Genomic DNA, 18,081 nt, shown 5'->3' on the forward strand with positions numbered 1-18,081 from the left:
GCGGTCGAGGTGTCTGTCTTGGCTGATGTGTTTAGATGTAGGGTTGTGTCCTTCCCATCTTCTTACCTTGGTCCGCCTCTTGTGGATCAGCAACCACCCTTACACCTCTAGGATAAGGTCATTGAGTGTATGGAGAGGAAACTCTCTTCATGAAAAAGTAGAAGCCTAACATTAGGAGGAAGGATAACGCTAATCAAAGCTGCCCTTTCTAATCTCCCTTTTTATTTTATGTCATTGTTTAAATGCCCAAAATATGTCCTTGGTAGGATAAACAGACTGAGAGGGGATTTTATTTGGCAAGGTGCTTTAGCCAAGGGTAAATTCCATTTACTTTATTAAAAGGAGGTTTGCAGGCCTTATTGTGAAGAAGGTGCAAAGATTAGAAGCCTGGAAGACGTCAACGATGCCCTTTTAGGAAAGTTGATTTGGAGGTTTGATCTGATGAGGATAGACTCTGGAGGTCCATTATTGATAGCAACTATGGTGTGTCTGATTTAGGCTAGGGGTTCAAGCCATTCTCTCTTTATAGAGCATCTTCCACGTGGAAGGCGATTGCCCAATTGGATGGGAGAGTGGTTGAGGGGGTTGGTTTTTCCATCAGGGAAGGTACAAGAATTCGGTTATGTGTTGATATCTGGTTGGGTGAGGTCCCTTTGAGATTGGCGTTCCCTAACTTGGCTGCCCTTTCCCTCGACCTAGATATCTCCATTGCTCCTTTTGTTTTTGGTCTGGTTTTGATGGGGTTTGGGTTCCTCTGTGTAGACGAAAACCTTTTGATATTGAGATGGACGTGTTAATGGGCCTTCTTTAGTTTCTTCATGGTGTCTCTCCGTCTCCAGGTTGTCTAGATACTTTGGTTTGGCGCAAAGATAAATCTAGTTGATTCTCTATCAAGTCACTCTTTTACCATATTTCTAGGGTTCTTCTTCGGTTTGTTGTTCTCAAACTAGGCATTTATGGTTTTAGAGTGCTCCCCTAAGGTTGCGGCTTTCGATTGGCTTGTTGGGAGGAATAGAGTCCCCATGGCTGATAATCTAAAAAAAGAACAATTGTGCTTCCTAATATTTTCTTGCTCTACATGAATGGCATGGAATCCATGGATCATCTTTTCATCTTTCATTCTTTTGTAAAGGACGTGTGGGTTCACGTTTTGGAGGTCTTCAAAATTTCTTGAGTTATGCCAAGTTTAATTGAGCAGTTGTTCTCTTTTTGGCATGAAGGTGTCCTAGGGTCTTCTCTTAAGAAGAAATGGAGATTGGCCCTGCTTGCTAATCTTTGGTCTATTTGGGCTGAAAGGAATAATCTTTGTTTTAGGAACAAAGTGGTTCCATTTTAGGGGTTTCAATATTTATTTTTTTTTATTTTTTTTATTTTTTTAAAAGAATCTTAAGGAGTGGCTTCTTAAGTGGTTGGGGCGGTGTTTGTGATGGTTGGGTGTGTGTATTCTTTGCCTTCATGCCTTATCAATAAAATTCTTTATTTCCTCTTTAAAAAATAAAAATAAAAATAAAAAATTGATGTGTTCACAAAATCTAACCCGGCATAAGATGCTTCACCTCAAAAACATCCAAAGCCCAGAAATCATACCAATCCAAAACAAAGATGGGCCACAACACAGGGACACATTGAGAGATAAAAATGCCCACTATTGATATGCATAGGGGACACATCATGTTGTGAGCTTATGGTGGTACCGGAACCACTCGAGAGCGCCCCTCAAATTTGTAGCTCATTCAAGTAGCACTAAAATCAGTCATACCAAGCCATACACGCAGTGATGAGTATTTGGATTGTATCCATCACGATTCCGTTGTAGCCGTATGAATGACATAATCTTATGCTCTCCCTCGCCAGGAACATTTGCATCAGACAATATAACCTAAGAAAAAAAAACAATTTGAAGAAAAAATAAATAAATCAGACATAATGGGCATATGGAGATATTTGAAGGTGAACAATGAAGGTCCAATTCGGAAATCCTACTCTCGCCACATCTCAATGACTGTTTAACATTCAGGCTGTTCAATGCATTCATCATGCGTAAATGGGATGGAAAGACGGATCATCAGGCTGGCCAAAAGTATAAGAAAAAAATGCATGATGTGGCCCGCCCGATGACCTGAATGGCCAGATTTCCAAGCTAAGGAGCAAACACGACGTGGTCCATTGGAAGAACTGCATAGACCTCATAGAGTAGACACATTACCACAAGAACCTTAGGGCCCATTTGGATGCAATTGCGCAAAAAAGGGGTTTCCAGAAAAGGAGTTTCAAGCCTGCTTTTACTATCAACTTGACAGAAATCAATTGGATTGGTTTTTGTCAAGTCGGCATTTTAGTGCCTATTCTGTCGAGTGAGATGATGAAACAGGGGTTTGCAAAGTGCATCTAAACACAAACCAAAATCCCCCGGTTTGTCTCAAAAGGGACTTTATGCCTCAAATGCCCCTTTTGATGGTCCATCCAAATGAGCCCTTAGTAGGGCTCATTCAAACAATCTCTTACCAACAAAGAGTCCTGATTATTTCAAAATTTGAGGCTTTAACAGTTATTAGTAAGAAAAAGGAAGCAAATTACAGTTCCTAATACTATCTATGTAATTAAAAAATAATTTTCAATGTAATTCATCATTAAACCTTGATGTCTTTCCAACCCGGGTCATTGTTCAGTCTCAAACGAATGTAGCATTTAAGCACCTTCGACAATCTATCCATGAATTCAGTTCCTGGTGTAATAACACTTGAATCCGAAACCTCGCACGGAATTTCTGGAAGATCCCCCTCAGCTTCCTAAACAACAAGAAAACTAATTCAAGATTAAGAACACATGCAAAGAAAAATAAAATCAGTAACACCTTTTGATCATTTTCCTTATTGGCTTGTGTAAGGAAAAATAACATCAAATGAGTGTAGCTTTTCTGGGGAACTCAAGAAAAACACACCATAAGTTCTTTTAGCTTTGCAGATAAGAAGCGCCCACATCTTTGCTTCCTCATTTTGGCTATTGTTGCTACTCCGTCTAGATGTAAATTTAAGCCAGTAAACCAATATAACATGTACAATGTAGATAAATGAAAGCTGCAAGCGGTTCCTCAAAGAAAAGACAGTATAAAGCATAGAAATAGGATATTGAAAGAAGGAAAGAAGTGTAATGGTGACCATATGATGATGAGAGTGATTACAGTAACTCTACAATTACAGAAGCAAATAAACAATCTCTTGTAGCAACCAAATGATAAATGAGAAGATGAATAGGTGCTTCGTTCTGAAGAAAAATAAAGAAATTACGTAAAAGGATTTGCTTACTAGTAAGAAATGAACACAAATGGCAAATTTACCACTAATATAGTAAGAAGTCAAGTTTGTTATTTAGGTAGTTAAAAATACAGATTCATCTCAAATGGCTGCTTTCCTATTTGATTGCAAGTTTTTGTCACTACATGGGTAGTTTACTTGTTACCTCCCATGAAGGAATGCTGATTGCACACAACATCTAGCATGCATTCTTCTACATGGATACTCATGGGGATGGCCAAACCAGTCATACAATAGCCACAACAAATATGAGCCATGCCCAATAGTCAATTTAGCCAGAAAATCCTAAGAGCTCAATTTGAGTAAGGTAAATAGACACCCAACATTTTTTATTTTATTTTATTTTTAATATTTTGCCCTTTTTAGAACTAAGGGGATTGGAGCATCCAATCAGTCTGTTTTTGTGGGATGGCCCCTTCATGCCTTGGCCTACGGATGAGCAGTCCGGATCTCTTGAAGGTGCCATGTGTCCACATGGGGATTCATGTGCCAAAACATCGGCAAAAACAACTAGCCTGCACACTTAGCATTCCTCCTTCCAAGTAAGCCTAACCATTAGGACACAATCTTGTTTATAAGATCATTTATTTTGGAATTTTCACCACCATCATATTACACTTTTTGCAGCCCTATTTAGGCAAAAACCACTTGATTCGGATTGTAAACTTGTCAAATCTTAAAATGGTCTCCATCTATTGCATTGCTCATTTATAAAGATTGAGATATAGGTGAAAAGACCACTTTTCCCTTAAAATGATGTCCCTCACCGAACATGCAAAAAAGACCATTTTACCTTCGGGGTGATGCCATTCACCTAAAGGCAAGGTGATGGGCCCTCATTTCCAATGGTTCTAAAAGGCAACATAGGAGTAGTGACATCACCCACAGCCAACTCATCAATATCTCTTCTTTGGCACCAAAATAACCCCTTGTTGCATTGTTAAATTTACTAAAATAACCTTTCGGGCACAACTCATAATACCATGGCCCCCATCTATATATGCTAGCAAGCTAAGAACCCTAACCACGGTTTTAAATACCAGTCGAAATGGCCAATACGTAGTGTATCAGTACAAATGTGATAAATCGATACTTATCACTTATCATGTACAAAAGAAAATTCACTAGAAAAAAATAACAAAATACATATCATATTATTTACTTAATCCTTAAATAAAATATTAATGTCATTTATCAATCCATAGAAGTATTTTTAATTGAAAAAAAAAAAAAAAAACAAACAAACATATAAAAGAATATAATATAAAATATTAATTCTATATATATATTTTTTTACCTTTGAAAATTTCACATTGATACACCCAATAAAATTTGGTTATATCAGTGATACAATACACGTCGTGTCAAGAATTAGTGGTCACTGATATGGATATGATAATTTAAACCATGATTCTAACAACTCTTCCTCATTTGCAGCATGGAAGCAAACTCCTTAATTTTAGTATAAAAAACAATTTTCTAAAGCAAAATCTAACATTTCAGTATTGTTTCAAGAATCCTTATAGAAAACATTATGTATTTATCAACCTATAGAGTGAGTGACAACATGAAGCTGGAGTAAGAGCAATGGGAGCGACTCACCAATGGCCATGTACAATAGGGTTCTTGGTCTCACTATGCGAAAGAGACGATCAATCTCTTCAAAAATGCTATTGAAGACCTCATCGCATGTTTTAGGACGAGATGACTGCAACAACACAACCAGAAACCAAAAACAGCATCTCAATACATAATTTTCTCTTGTCAACAATTGCATATTATATATATGCAAACTTGCATGGCTCTAACTACACACATACATGAAGATTACTAATTCCCTATTTACAATCCATGCCTTTCTCCCATTTTAGGTGATTGTTAGGACAATTTGTCCCGGAACGTATCTCTCCCATGTGGGCCACACCTTTGATCCTTAATCATAGATGGGTCAAATGATGATTGGTCTCATCTTTGTCATCACCTAGTCCGATTAGGTCATGTTGAAAATCAATGGCCTGATTAGACCGGTGATGAAGCTGAATGGTCCAATTTGGACAATAATGTTGGTCAAAAGTCTGATTTGATCAATTCAAAGATGATTAGATTACCCAAAAATAATAATCAACCGTCTAATTGAACCAATATTAAAGACAACCAATATGATTGCGCTGAAATTGGAGATAAATGGTCCAATTAATAAACAGTTTGAAATTGGAGATAATCAGTTTGATTGTGTTGAATTTGGAGATGAATGGTCCAAAGTTCAAAGGTCTTATTTGAAAGATACTGATAAACAGTTTGATTTGACAAATAACAAAGATGAACAGCCTAGTCAACCCAAATTGAAGATCCACATCTTGTTGGACCTTCATTGAAGATGAATTATCTGATTTGGTTGAAATTGGAGATGAATGGTCCGGCTGAGCTGATATTGAAAATCAAAGACCTGATTGACCAATGACAAAATCAAATGGTTTGATTCAAATGATACTGATGAACAACAATGTGATTTGACCAATATCATAGATGAATGGGCTTATCAGTCCAAAATTAAAGATCGAAGATATAACTGACCAATATTTAAGATATATGATGTCTTATTTAAACCAACCTGATTTAAATAATTTTAAATTCGCAAGTATACGAATCAAATGTAGATATGGTACGTATTACGAGATCGTTCTCACGAGGACTGGTTGTCACAATTCAAAATTAAAGACTCTTCTTAACTAATCCAACAAATATTTGAGCAAGTAATTGAGTAAAAAAATCAATGGAAAAATAACTGAGAATAATGAGGAAAATTCAATCAAGGAGAAGACTAGGACTTTCGAATCCACCTCTAATTATCATAAACCTTATTCTACCTGTTGATTCACCCTAATTCAGATTGATATCAAAATAAATAAAGCGCACTTTATGTCCTTGGTCGGGCACACAGAATGTATAATTCCTTAAAGCATATGGATCACATCTTTCCATCCATGGTCAAGCATGGAGAGATGTAGATTCCTGTTTCTTCTTCTATAGGAACCTGTTTATGGTCAAACACAAGCACCTAGAATAATATTCGAAACAACATCCATAACTAGACTTTGGTTGAGCTCTTAGAATGGAGAAGTACAAAACTTTCAATTTAACACAGTAGAGAAAGAAACAAATCAATTAAATCAAAATGAAATCAACACATAACAAGGGTTATTCAAATTAGGGGCTTCATCTCAACCCTAGCTAAGAACTTAGAAACTCATAGATTCAACTGGAAAGAAGGAAAAACATACTTGATAAAAATACATCCCTTTCCAATCTCTCCCTTCTCTCGTTCTTCCCCGTCCTCTGCTTCCTTGAATCTCCCAGCCACTCTCTCTCTCTGTTCTCAGCTCCACGTCCAGCCAAAAACTAGCCTTTCTTCCCTCTTGCTTTCTCTCTTTTGCTTTCTTCTCTCCCCTAAAACCAGCCTTCCCCAAACTCTCAATCCTTTTCTCCCCTCCAAAACGAGCCTTTTCTTTCTCCTTTATAGCTCTTAGGTGCGGTGGAGAGCTGTGCATGAAAATAGCAACCGGTGGAGGACAGGACAGCTATTTACGCAGCAACAGCGTGCGTAAGGTTTTTCGCAGCCAAGTTTAGATGCAAAATCGCCCCTCTTTCCTCACTTGGTTTCCAAATAAATACCGTCGCTTAGGACGTTTCCGAGTTCTCTACATGATGGACGGATCAGATCTTCCATCTGATCAAATATGGTGGGCCAAAACCGCTGCAAAAGTCGGACAGCGTCTGGCGTCTTCTTTTGCACTGACCGCGCTGTGACGTTGGTGGGGCCCACTTCGTTGCTATATAGATAAATCCAAGCCGTCCATTGGATTCAGCACGAAATTTAGGTCGAGACTTAACGGTTTTCACTATCTGTTGATGCGGCCCACGTGATTTCGCTTCTTGCCATCCATTCTTCTTTTGAACGGTTGAAAAATGATCTCTACTGCCATCTGAAATACCGCCACCTAGGCAATGGTAATATGGGCCATTATGGTCTAATAGACGATCCAGATTGGACGTACGAATCATGATGATGGCCCACAACAGGGGACCGCAAGTCCCTGTTTCCGTTTTTGCGAAGCCGGAAACAGTAGTTTCCTTTTTTTTTATATTTTGTCGGTCAGCGCCTGCTGACTGACCTTGAGTGCATGGGTGCACTGCTGGTGTGCGTCCGCACTGTGTGCATGCAGTGCACATGTGAGGTCCATCATGATGTATGTACCAAATTTCCTCCATCCATATAGTTCTCCATATAATTTAAAGTGTTGTTACCAAAGATGAGGCATATCCAGAGACCAGGTGGGCCCCACTTAAGGAATTAAAGGGCTGATCTGGCCGTTGGGCCACTTCCCGAGATATGAAATGGTTGAAATTTTATGTGTACGGTTTATTTATGCCCCCCATCCCATGTATGAAGTTTCGAGTCAATCGGATGGCGGAAACCATGTGATCTTGCATTCTGGACCATTTTCAAGCCTTTTTAATGTGAACGGCTTGATTTCCTCGGATCCCTGGCATGTAAATTCTTCAGTCTTAGTTCTCTGGAGTGCGTCCCTTGCTCTGGTGACTTTGGAGTGTCAAATCCATGCTTGTAGTACTCTTTTTCCATCAACGCTCCTGATTTCATCCTACAACAAAAATATAATTAAAATACTCTATTAAACATTATCATGTACGTAAAATCAGGTAATAATTGAGGTCGGATATGTAATATTCGACCCTCATCAATATACAATCTGATTGTGTTGAACTTGGAATATGCATGGTCTGGTTAATCAAATATTGAACATCAATGATCTAATTGGACCAGTGTTAAAGCCGAATGGTTCGGTAGATTAATGTTAACAATCAACAGTTAAATTGGATCAATATAAAAGATAATATGATTGGTCTGGAATTAAAAAAGGATATCATTTGATTGGGCAGACCTGATAGTGAAAATAAATGGTCTAATTGGACCAATGTCGAAGCTGAATTGGAAAGTTGACTATCAATATCATCCCACTCTGACCATTCATCTTTAATTTCACCCCCAATTAGACTGTTAATATCATTCCACTCTATCCATTGATCTTCAATGTCATACAATTGAACCATTCGGCTTCAATATCAGTCTAATCAGACCAACCTTTGATATTTGCCCAATCGAAACATTCATATTCAATTTCAACACAATTAGATTGTTAATATTCAATATTAGTCCAATCCAACCATTGATCTTTAATTTTAGTCAGATCTGACCATTGATCTTTGATATCAGTCAAATCAAACTATCGAATCAGACGATCAGCTGCATCATCAGTCCAATTTGGTGTTGATTTTCAATATTAGACCAATCAAGGACAAAGACTACATCAACCATTTTGTGGGCACATCTATTTATTTATTATTATGGATCAAAGTGTAAACCCACATGGATTTGGACTATCAATCCGCATACAAATCAAGAAAAATGAAGGAGAGATAAAGAGAGAACCTGATAATCGCCACGGTAGCAGGAATGGATGATACAGTTCATGTCGAGATAAAAGTTATCGAATTCTATTCCATTCGGATTGGGCTGAGTAGTGTCAACACCATCTTCTCCTCCTTTCTCTTCCCATGCTTTCATCAATATCTTTGGATACTTATTTATCAACCACCAGTAGAATGATGGTATTCCCATTCTCTCTCTCTCTCTCTCTCTCTCTCTCTCTCTCTCTCTCTCTCTCACACACACACACACACACACACACACACACACACAAAGAATCCAACTAACCAAGTTCTTGCTCCTGACTACTGTGATTTCTGTATTTCCTTTGTTAAGAAGGAAAAGCTACAGCTATAGAATCCAACAAACACACTCTCTCAACGAAGTTCTTCCTTGTCTGTAATATTCCTATTCTTTATAAAGATGATGGATTTCTCTGTTTACTTGGTTTGCTTAGTTGAGAAGGAAAAGCCACAGCAACTAAAGTTTCAATATCTAACAAGAATCCAGTGTGAGTTGAATCACATTCAGTAAATGGTATCAATTCCAAATAACGGATCTGGAACGTCCAATTACTGGAAAATATCTTGAATGATCCCTGGCCCAGAAAATGTAGCTGATCGACTGTTCTTAGCTACTTCTATATCTCAACCATCTTTCACTATCAATAATGCTTCAGCAGTTTACAACGGTCACTCTATTAAAAACTCCCTAGGGCCCACCGTTATCTTTTTATTTTTCTGTCCAACCTGTTGATTGGGTCACAGATGGATGAAGGGAACACAAATATCAGCTCCATCCAAAACTTTTGTGGGCCCTACTAAGTTTTTAATGGTGGGCGTTCAACCACCACAGTTTCATATGGTGCAGTACACCTGAGATTTTGAAGTGCTTCTTCACCTTTTTTTTCTAGTGGCATGAAATGAGCTGGAAAAATGGATGGACAGCGTGGATATAAAATACATGCATCAAGGTGGGCCCCACAGTCACAGATCTACTGACCTCGGTGTTCCCTGATCCACCGACTCTGCGACTTCTTCTTTCCATGAAAAGCGGGAGATTCCACAGCTGCTACTTTATACGGAAGCAGTTGGGTCCTGCTCCCGCCTGGACCGAAACGGTTCAGACAAGGGTTATGTGCGGCCTACCGTGATGTATGGGTTTTATCCGCGCCGTTCATTTATATTTTCAGATCATTTTATAGTGTGATTGAAAATTTTAGACAGATACAATGCTCAAGTGGACCACACAGTGTAGATTGAATATTCACCATTAAAAACTTCTTGATGGCCACAGAAGTTTTGGATCAAGCTGAAATTTGGTTTTTTTTTTTTTTCCATTAATACAGGTATATATGAACTTATGAACATATTGGATGGAAAATAAACATTACAGTAGGAAGGTTCCAACTGTGTTCATCATTATCACGCTGCTTCCTGTGGTGTGGTTCCCTTGAGCATTGGATCTGTCTAATTTTTAATTCATTAGCCAAAAATGATCTTAAAAAAAATGGATGAACGGCGTAGATAAAACCTATACATCATATTGTGGGCCCCACAGATCCCCTGCCTGGACAGATTTCCGTTTAGGCGGGACAGGACGCAATCTGCTTCCACTTTATACACGCGGTACGGTCATATAGCTACTTTATGCCACACCTGCGACCAGAATTTTAACCCGGGAAGATACATTGGATGATGTTAGTCACTTAGAAATGGGATATGCCACAAGCCAGTAATTAAAATTGGACCGTCCAATTTATGGGTAATCACTTGGATGTATTATAAACAAGGAAAAAAAAAAGGAAAAAGAAGAAGAAGCAATCTTTTCTCTTATAAATCAGACAATCAGATTGGTGAAAATTTATTAGATGGATCAAAATGACAATCCAGTGGTCTTGATTCAATTAACGAGTGCCTATCAATAAGAAGTTACTTCAGCCCATCTGATTTTCGTATTTGGTGGATGATATGCAAGCACTTAGAAATTGCAGATTAGGCATCATAGTAATTAAATTTGGACCGTTCAAGTTGTAGTTAGCCGATTTTAATGTGAGAAGATTTTCTATTTATACTCAACAAAGGGAATCTAACTAATAACAGGTTAGGATCTCCGAACCAAGTCCTAATTGTAGGCTTTGCATTATCTAAAGCAGGATGCTTGGGATTGATGATGTAGAGTGGGTGGCGGACACTTCCATGGCCAAGATGGACCAGCGAACTTTGGATAGGAGGCAAAAATTATCTAGACCGCCAGACTCTTAAGACGTGTATCTCGCAAACTAGAATGAGTTTTTCAACATATTATATATAAATTTAGGGTAGAAGAACCTATTTTAGCCAACCAACCCCTCCATGCAGGGTTGCCCACATTGTATTTGTGAGATTTCATCAAATCGGAGCTCAAAAATCCTTTTTAATTTCGTTTTTACTATTTATGATAAGTTTTAGTTTGATCATAACTCCTCATCCAATGAGCTTTAGAAGTCCTGCCCAACATGAAAAGGGCTTAGAAAAATTACGAGAATAACATGGTTAGGCTAAATTGGACACTTACTAATTTTGGTCGAAAACCATGAAGTCTAGTAGAAATCATGACTGTCTATAAATAGTAAGTCACATTTTTTAAGAAATTTGAGTAGGAGTTTGATTCTGAAACTTCTTCCTAGATATCACTATTTAAATGATTGTAAATTCAATTTTATCATCAATCAATTTATTTTTGAATTTATTAGAATTTATTTCTATTTTCTCGTGGATTTGAGGAATCTCTAGATGAGTCCAGAGAAGCTCTGTAGATTCAGAGTAATTATACCCTGAGGAAGACAATGATCTACCTCATCACGTCCATCCCTGCGTCAATTGGTATCAGAGCGAGGACTCCCCTCAGGCCGATAGCAAATAACAAAGGAATGGACTAAAATTCCATGAACGGTGATCTAAGGATTTGTTATCTTTTTGAAAGAATGTAAGCTTTCCACCGGAAAAGTTAGCTGACCATACAAGGGCTATAGGCAACCTTTGACCGTTTTGCGGATATGTTAATTCCGCGCCGAGCCCAAGGCAATGCTCAACCCCCCGTGATCGTTATATGACATAACCTTGATTTTTGTAACCTTAATGTCCAAAGAATACCGGAGGTTAATCGTAGGGGTACCCCAGATGAGTTGAGTTTTAACGACGAGAACCTCAATGACGGCTTTACCCGAAAACTAGTCCATGGAGGTGATCGACTAGAGCGTGTTGAAAGAGACTATTGAGGTAAGGCCGAACTTTGCAGTTTTAATAGCTTAATGCGTATAGAAGATTTCCTCAATTGGTTAGCCAAAGTATAACGATATTTTGATTACATGGATGTGCTGAAACATAAAAAGAAAAAGTAAATTTAATAGCATTAAAATTTAAATATGGTGCTTCTGCATGGTAAGAGCAATTACAACTCTCACGTGCCCAACAGAATAAGGTGCTCATCCGATTATGGCCACGGATGAGATGCCTTCTTTGATTACAATTCATCCATAGTGATTACAAGAAGGTATCATTCCAGCAATACCAAGATTGTCGACAGGGAAAATCGTCACATATTACCGAAGAATTTCAGCGGTTGGCAACACGAAATGACCTATTGGAAACCGAATCACAGAAGGTAACACGGTTTATAGGTGTGTTACGATCAACAATTAGGGATTGAGTTCAGATGCACCCGGTCGAGACCATGGATGAAGTGGTTCAGTTGGCTGGTAAAGTGAAAACACAACTTGCAAGAGTCCCTACTTGGCCCTATCCTTCAACTTGGCCCCCCATGATGGGTCTTACGCAGGATTCATCACTAGTACGAAGAAAGGAACCAATAGGAGAACATCTTCAACCTCTTGCAACCGTAAACTGTGACATGGGGAGCGATCCATCTAGGCCTCAACGTGTGGCACCCGCTGCAGTGGGTCTGAGTAGGATTTCAAATCCTTATGGTCAGCTAAGGTCGAACACTTGTTACCACTATGGCCAACCGGGTCACTTATTGAACACATTCCCTTAATGCCCCGCAATCGACTTGACCATTAACGAATGGGGCATTGAAGGAGATGCAATAAAAGAAGACCTTGAATTTTATAAAGATGAAGAAGACATTGAGAAATGAGCTAGTGATAAAGAATGGTTGACTAGGGGTCATGGCGAATCCTTGGTTGTGAGGTGATTATTGTACACTCCACGGAAGGAGTTACATCCATAGCGACATAATATATTTCATGCGCGGTATACCATTAATGGCAAGGTTTGTGATGTAATCATAGACAGTAGTAGTAGCGAAGCATCATCTTGAAAGTGATGGTGGACTAGTTGCGGCTACATATGACAAAGAATCCTTCCCCTTACTCAATTGGTTGTATAAAAAATGTGAACGAGATTATGGTAACTAAACAATGCTCTGCCTCATTTTCAATTAGTAAAAATTATAAGGATCAAGTACTTTGTAACGTGATCGACATGTAAGCATACCATATGTTACTTGGTCAATCATGGTAGTTAAACCATGATGCGACCCACCGAGGATGAGACAATAATTATGTCTTCATCAAGGATAGTCGAAAGATGGTCCTTGCGCCTATGACACCAGAGAACTACCCTTAATCTTCTAAAGTGGAGGGGAATTCCATACTGACCATTCGGGATTTCATTAAGGAATCCAAGGAAACAAGCGAGGCGTACGCCGTAGTCATAAAGGACGAGGAATTAGAGCCCTTAAATATTCCCCTAAGTTTAAGGTTGTTGTTAAACGAATTTAAGGAAATCTGGCTTGAAGAGTTACCCAATGGATTGCCTCCCATGCGGGATATCCAACATCACATAGACTTCATCCCTATGGCTAGCTTGCTCAACCACCCTCACTATTAGATGAGTCTGAAAGAGTGTTAGAGACTTCAGGCACGGGTGGAGGAGTTGATCTGTAAGGGTCTTCTGAGAGAGAGCATGAGCGCATGTTCCATGCTAACATTGTTAACACCTAAGAAAGATAGGAGCTGGCGCATGTGTGTCAAAAGACGGTCAATTAACAAGATTATCATTAAATATTGGTTCCCAATACCACGGTTGGATGACATGCTCGATATGCTAGAAGGTGCTAAGGTGTTTTCTAAACTAGATCTGAGGAGCGAGTACTATCGGATTCGTATCCGGCCCGATAATTAGTGAAAAACAACATTGAAGACCAAGGAAGGATTGTATGAGTGGCTGGTCATGCCTTTCGGTCTATCGAACTCTTCAAGCACTTTTATGCGTTTGATAAATCAAGTGCTAAAGCTAATCATTGGCTAGTTTGTAATAGTATATTTTGATAAAAATCCTAATATATAGCCAGGATGAGACGGAGCACATGGAACATCTCAGGTAGGTGTTAAAGGTTTTGCACGTTAAAAAGTTGTACCTTAACTTGAAGAAGTACAGTTTTTAATGGACAGTCTGTTGTTCTTATGATTTGTTGTGATATCCATGGGCATCCGTGTGGATAATGAAAAGGTATGAGCCATCAGGGAATTGCCGATCCCAATGAATATTCATGAAGTGAGGAGTTTCCACGAGTTGGCGACCTTCTATTATTGATTCGTGAGGAATTTCAACATAATAATCGTACCTATTACAGATTGCATGAAAAGGGGATCGTTTCAGTGGACTAATGAGGATGACAAGAGCTTTGCTGAAATTAAGCATCGATTATCCACGATACTGGTCTTGGTTCTTCCCAGTTTTGAAAAATTATTTGAGGTTGAGCGTGATGCCTCATATGTCGGAATTGGAGGAGTCTTATCATAGGAAGGTAGGCCTGTAGCCTTCTATAGCAAGAAACTCAGCGAAGCCCGAAATAAGTGGTCGACATATTAGCTTGAGTTGTACGCAGCTGTTCAAGCGTTGTGACATTGACAACATTATCTGATTCAAAGAGAGGTTGTTCTCTACATTGACCATCAAGCCTCAAAGTTTATTAATAGTCAGGCTCACGTGAATCGTGTGCATGTTACATGGGTTACGTTTTGCAGGAATTCACGTTCATTATAAAGCACAAGTTAGGGCAACAGAACAAGGTGACTGATATACTTAGCGTTCATGCATCACTACTTGTTATAATAACATGAGGTGGTCGGCTTCGACTACCTCAATAAGCTACATGACAAGGACGAGGACTTCAAGGATGCATGGATGAGGTGCCAAGAGGTTAATCCCAATGACCTACATATGTAAGACAGTTTCTTTTTCAAATGGAAACGATTGTCCATCCCCCAAAGTTCTTTGAGGGTGCAGATTATTCAAGAGTTACATGAAGGTGGCCTTGGTGGACACATTGGGCGAGACAAGACATGGACGCTTGTGAAAGAGCAGTATTATTAGCCACAATTAGTACGTGACGGGGGTAAAGCAGTATCATACTGTCATGTTTGTCAGACCTCCAATGGGCAGTCTTAGAATATGAGTCTCTACACCCCATTACTTATGCCTAACGTGCAACACCCCATACTTTTACATAGTCGAGTGTTATTATTATAATCTAGATTAACATATTTGTGTGAAGATACACATAACCTATGTTATTCACCATCATTTGATAAGTTACAATCCGCCCATTTCAACTATTGATTATGAGGATAAACCATCACATCATCAAATAAATCTTTTTTTTTCTTTTAGGATTTCAACCACCTTAGTAGACAGATCAAATCCTCTATTAGGTCCCCAAACTTCCCAACCCACCACTTAATTTCAATAGTTAGAATATCAATTTTTCAAATCTAACCGTTAATTTAAAATAAATCAATAACAATATGTTGAGACCCATGTATTGTGATCCACTTAGAAATTAAAATAATATAATCTTTTTAATTAAAGCTCGTTTGGGGGAGGGAGGGGTGGTGGATGAATAAATAATAAATGGCGCTGATCGGGGTGTGACCCACATAAAAAAAATTAGAGAAAGGTAGAATAAATTATAAATAATAATAATAATAATGATATAAATATAATAATGACCCGTGTGGATAATAATAATGATAGAACCATCAGATTTAAATATAAATATTTGATGATTGAAGATATAATAATAATAAATTTAATAACAACAACAACAATAATAATAATAATAATAATGTTGTAATAATGATATTTAATATTATAAATACGCATTAGGTCATATGATCCCTAATCTAGCCATTGATTTTTAGTTAAGTAGTCCCTTAGATTCTTTTTACCGTTGATGTTCAAATTCGGAATGATCCGACCATCAGACGAACAAAAATTCATAATTGGAGCTAAACATTTTAGAAGTATAGCCCACCCGATCTATGGATCTGCCTCATCTATAGACCAAAACCCTAATAGGACAAGTAGGGACTATTAGACGGCATAGATCTCTCAACACATCACTATGGACCCCACACTTACTACACCAGTGGGTGGACACCCACGGTACATCACACCCCAAACCAGGTCAAATGGGAAATGACCCAATGAATTTTTGAAAAAGAGGAAATCCTCCTCCTTCCATTTTCCGCCAATGAATAGACAATGTCCGTTCATTTGAAATCGAGCCCACCATCATGGCCCATTGCACTAATCCAAACCATCCATCTGGCAGAGCATCCAAAGCCAACCAAAACCTGAGCAAATCTCATGTGCTAGAACCCCATATGTGCACACAATCGAGGGCATAAACTGGCTGTGTGCGGTTGTCTTTCTGAAAACGGAAACCATGTTCGTTTCTCCTTGTTGCAGTGGAGTTTTCCAATCCTAACTGTTGAGCTATAAGCAATCTCAACCCCATATTCGCACTTAACGTAGTTTTAAGGTTGGAGTAGCTAGAGTCATGCAACGGAAGGAAACTTCCTATGGAGATACATGGTTCGATCTCAATCGCCCAAAAGCTTTTAGAAGCTCTTCTGATGCATCACGAGCATTAGTTCTAGGGCTAGAAATAGCCAAACTTGTTGGATTGAAGGTTCAACAAGAAAATCCTCCCTCGCACGAGATTTCATCTGCGGCCAAAAATATTGAAAGCCACTGATAAGTGGGGATAACAATAACGATTGGTGGGTCCCACAATGATCAATGGGCCCATCCGGTCCATCCAAAGGAAATGGATCAGAAAATGAGACTGTAATTGAAAGTTGCCATGATCAAATGCTTCATCTCCTCTGTCAAACCAAAAAATCCATCATCATGATATAGGCCCCACTTCCTAATCTGAGGCTCTCATTTGGTGGACACTGTTGGCAAAAGTCCATCTTTAATGGTGGATTACCCCCATGCAAGAAGATTCAGGGTTTATCACCGCATTTACTGAATGATTAGAAAAATAAACTGTAACTAATCCTCTAATTAGTTGCCTCCATAGGTTTAAGAGAGAATTTCCAGAGATATAAAAGCACCCTTTCTATTTCAAGAAGCCGACCTTAAAAATAGGAACACAGAGAGAGAGAGAGAGAGAGAGAGAGAGAGAGTCAGATGCAAATCAGAACTCGTGCTACATCGACTCATTCAAGTCATAGCCTGAGTCGAAGCCAAGCTAGACTCTGTCCGGCCACACCAAAACTGAGGGAAGAAGGAGAGGAACAAGGAGGAGTACCCTAGAGGAGAGGAAAGCTCGGTCATCTCTCTACCTTGATGTCGCATCCAGACAATGGGAGAGAATTAGGGCTACAGTGAGTCATTGACTCGCTAGCAAGTCGAGTTAGGGTTGTTGTCAAGTTTCAGGCTTGTTTCGACATGTCTAGTTGGTCTAATTAGAACTAGACTCCTTGTTGGTCTATCTAGAGACGCTAGGCGAGTCAAATCTCAGTATTCTTTGTCCAACAAAAGATGGGTTCCTTGGCTGGGTCGATCTCGGGTTGGAATCCAAGTTTGAGCAGGTTGCCTCTTAGCTCGTTTGGTTAGCTCAATAATCCAGAAAGCTAATTTTCTATTGGGCTCAGATCTGGTTTGAGTCATGTGGCTAGCGAAGCCTCCTGTTCGTCCACAAAGTCTAAAAGAGAGGAAAGAGCAGAAGGATATGGAGAGATGGGGAACGGAGTGTCGTATGTCGAGTCTAGTTTGGTTGAGTCATGTTAGGTCAAGTATCCACTGTTGGATTTCCAGATGAGGGGGAGAAAGTAGGATGAAGAAGGAAAGAAAAGGAAGAAAGAAGAAGGAGCCAGCAGGTGTTCGACTCGCTGAGTTAACTCAGCTAAGTCGACTCCGTAACTGTTGAGTCCATAGCCTTGTCTAGATATTTCTTAGTGCG

The 18,081-nt window shown here is 39.0% G+C and overlaps 1 protein-coding gene across 1 annotated transcript in view; it reads right to left on the minus strand.

Annotated features, from left to right (window-relative positions):
* The window catches only part of LOC131234622 (5'-3' exoribonuclease 3-like), a 54,273-nt gene extending 45,212 nt beyond the window's left edge, over nucleotides 1-9,061 (minus strand). The window contains exons 1-5 of the mRNA XM_058231552.1: nucleotides 8,824-9,061; nucleotides 4,917-5,022; nucleotides 2,942-3,018; nucleotides 2,637-2,789; nucleotides 1,760-1,879 (exon numbers count right to left, since the gene is read on the minus strand). Of these exons, the coding sequence (XP_058087535.1) occupies nucleotides 1,760-1,879; nucleotides 2,637-2,789; nucleotides 2,942-3,018; nucleotides 4,917-5,022; nucleotides 8,824-9,012 (645 nt within the window). The 5' untranslated portion in view covers nucleotides 9,013-9,061. The remainder of the gene's footprint in view (nucleotides 1-1,759; nucleotides 1,880-2,636; nucleotides 2,790-2,941; nucleotides 3,019-4,916; nucleotides 5,023-8,823) is intronic.
* Nucleotides 9,062-18,081: the final 9,020 nt, after the last annotated feature.

Source organism: Magnolia sinica, chromosome 19 (genome assembly GCF_029962835.1).
Source record: "Magnolia sinica isolate HGM2019 chromosome 19, MsV1, whole genome shotgun sequence".
Taxonomy (NCBI): domain Eukaryota; kingdom Viridiplantae; phylum Streptophyta; class Magnoliopsida; order Magnoliales; family Magnoliaceae; genus Magnolia; species Magnolia sinica.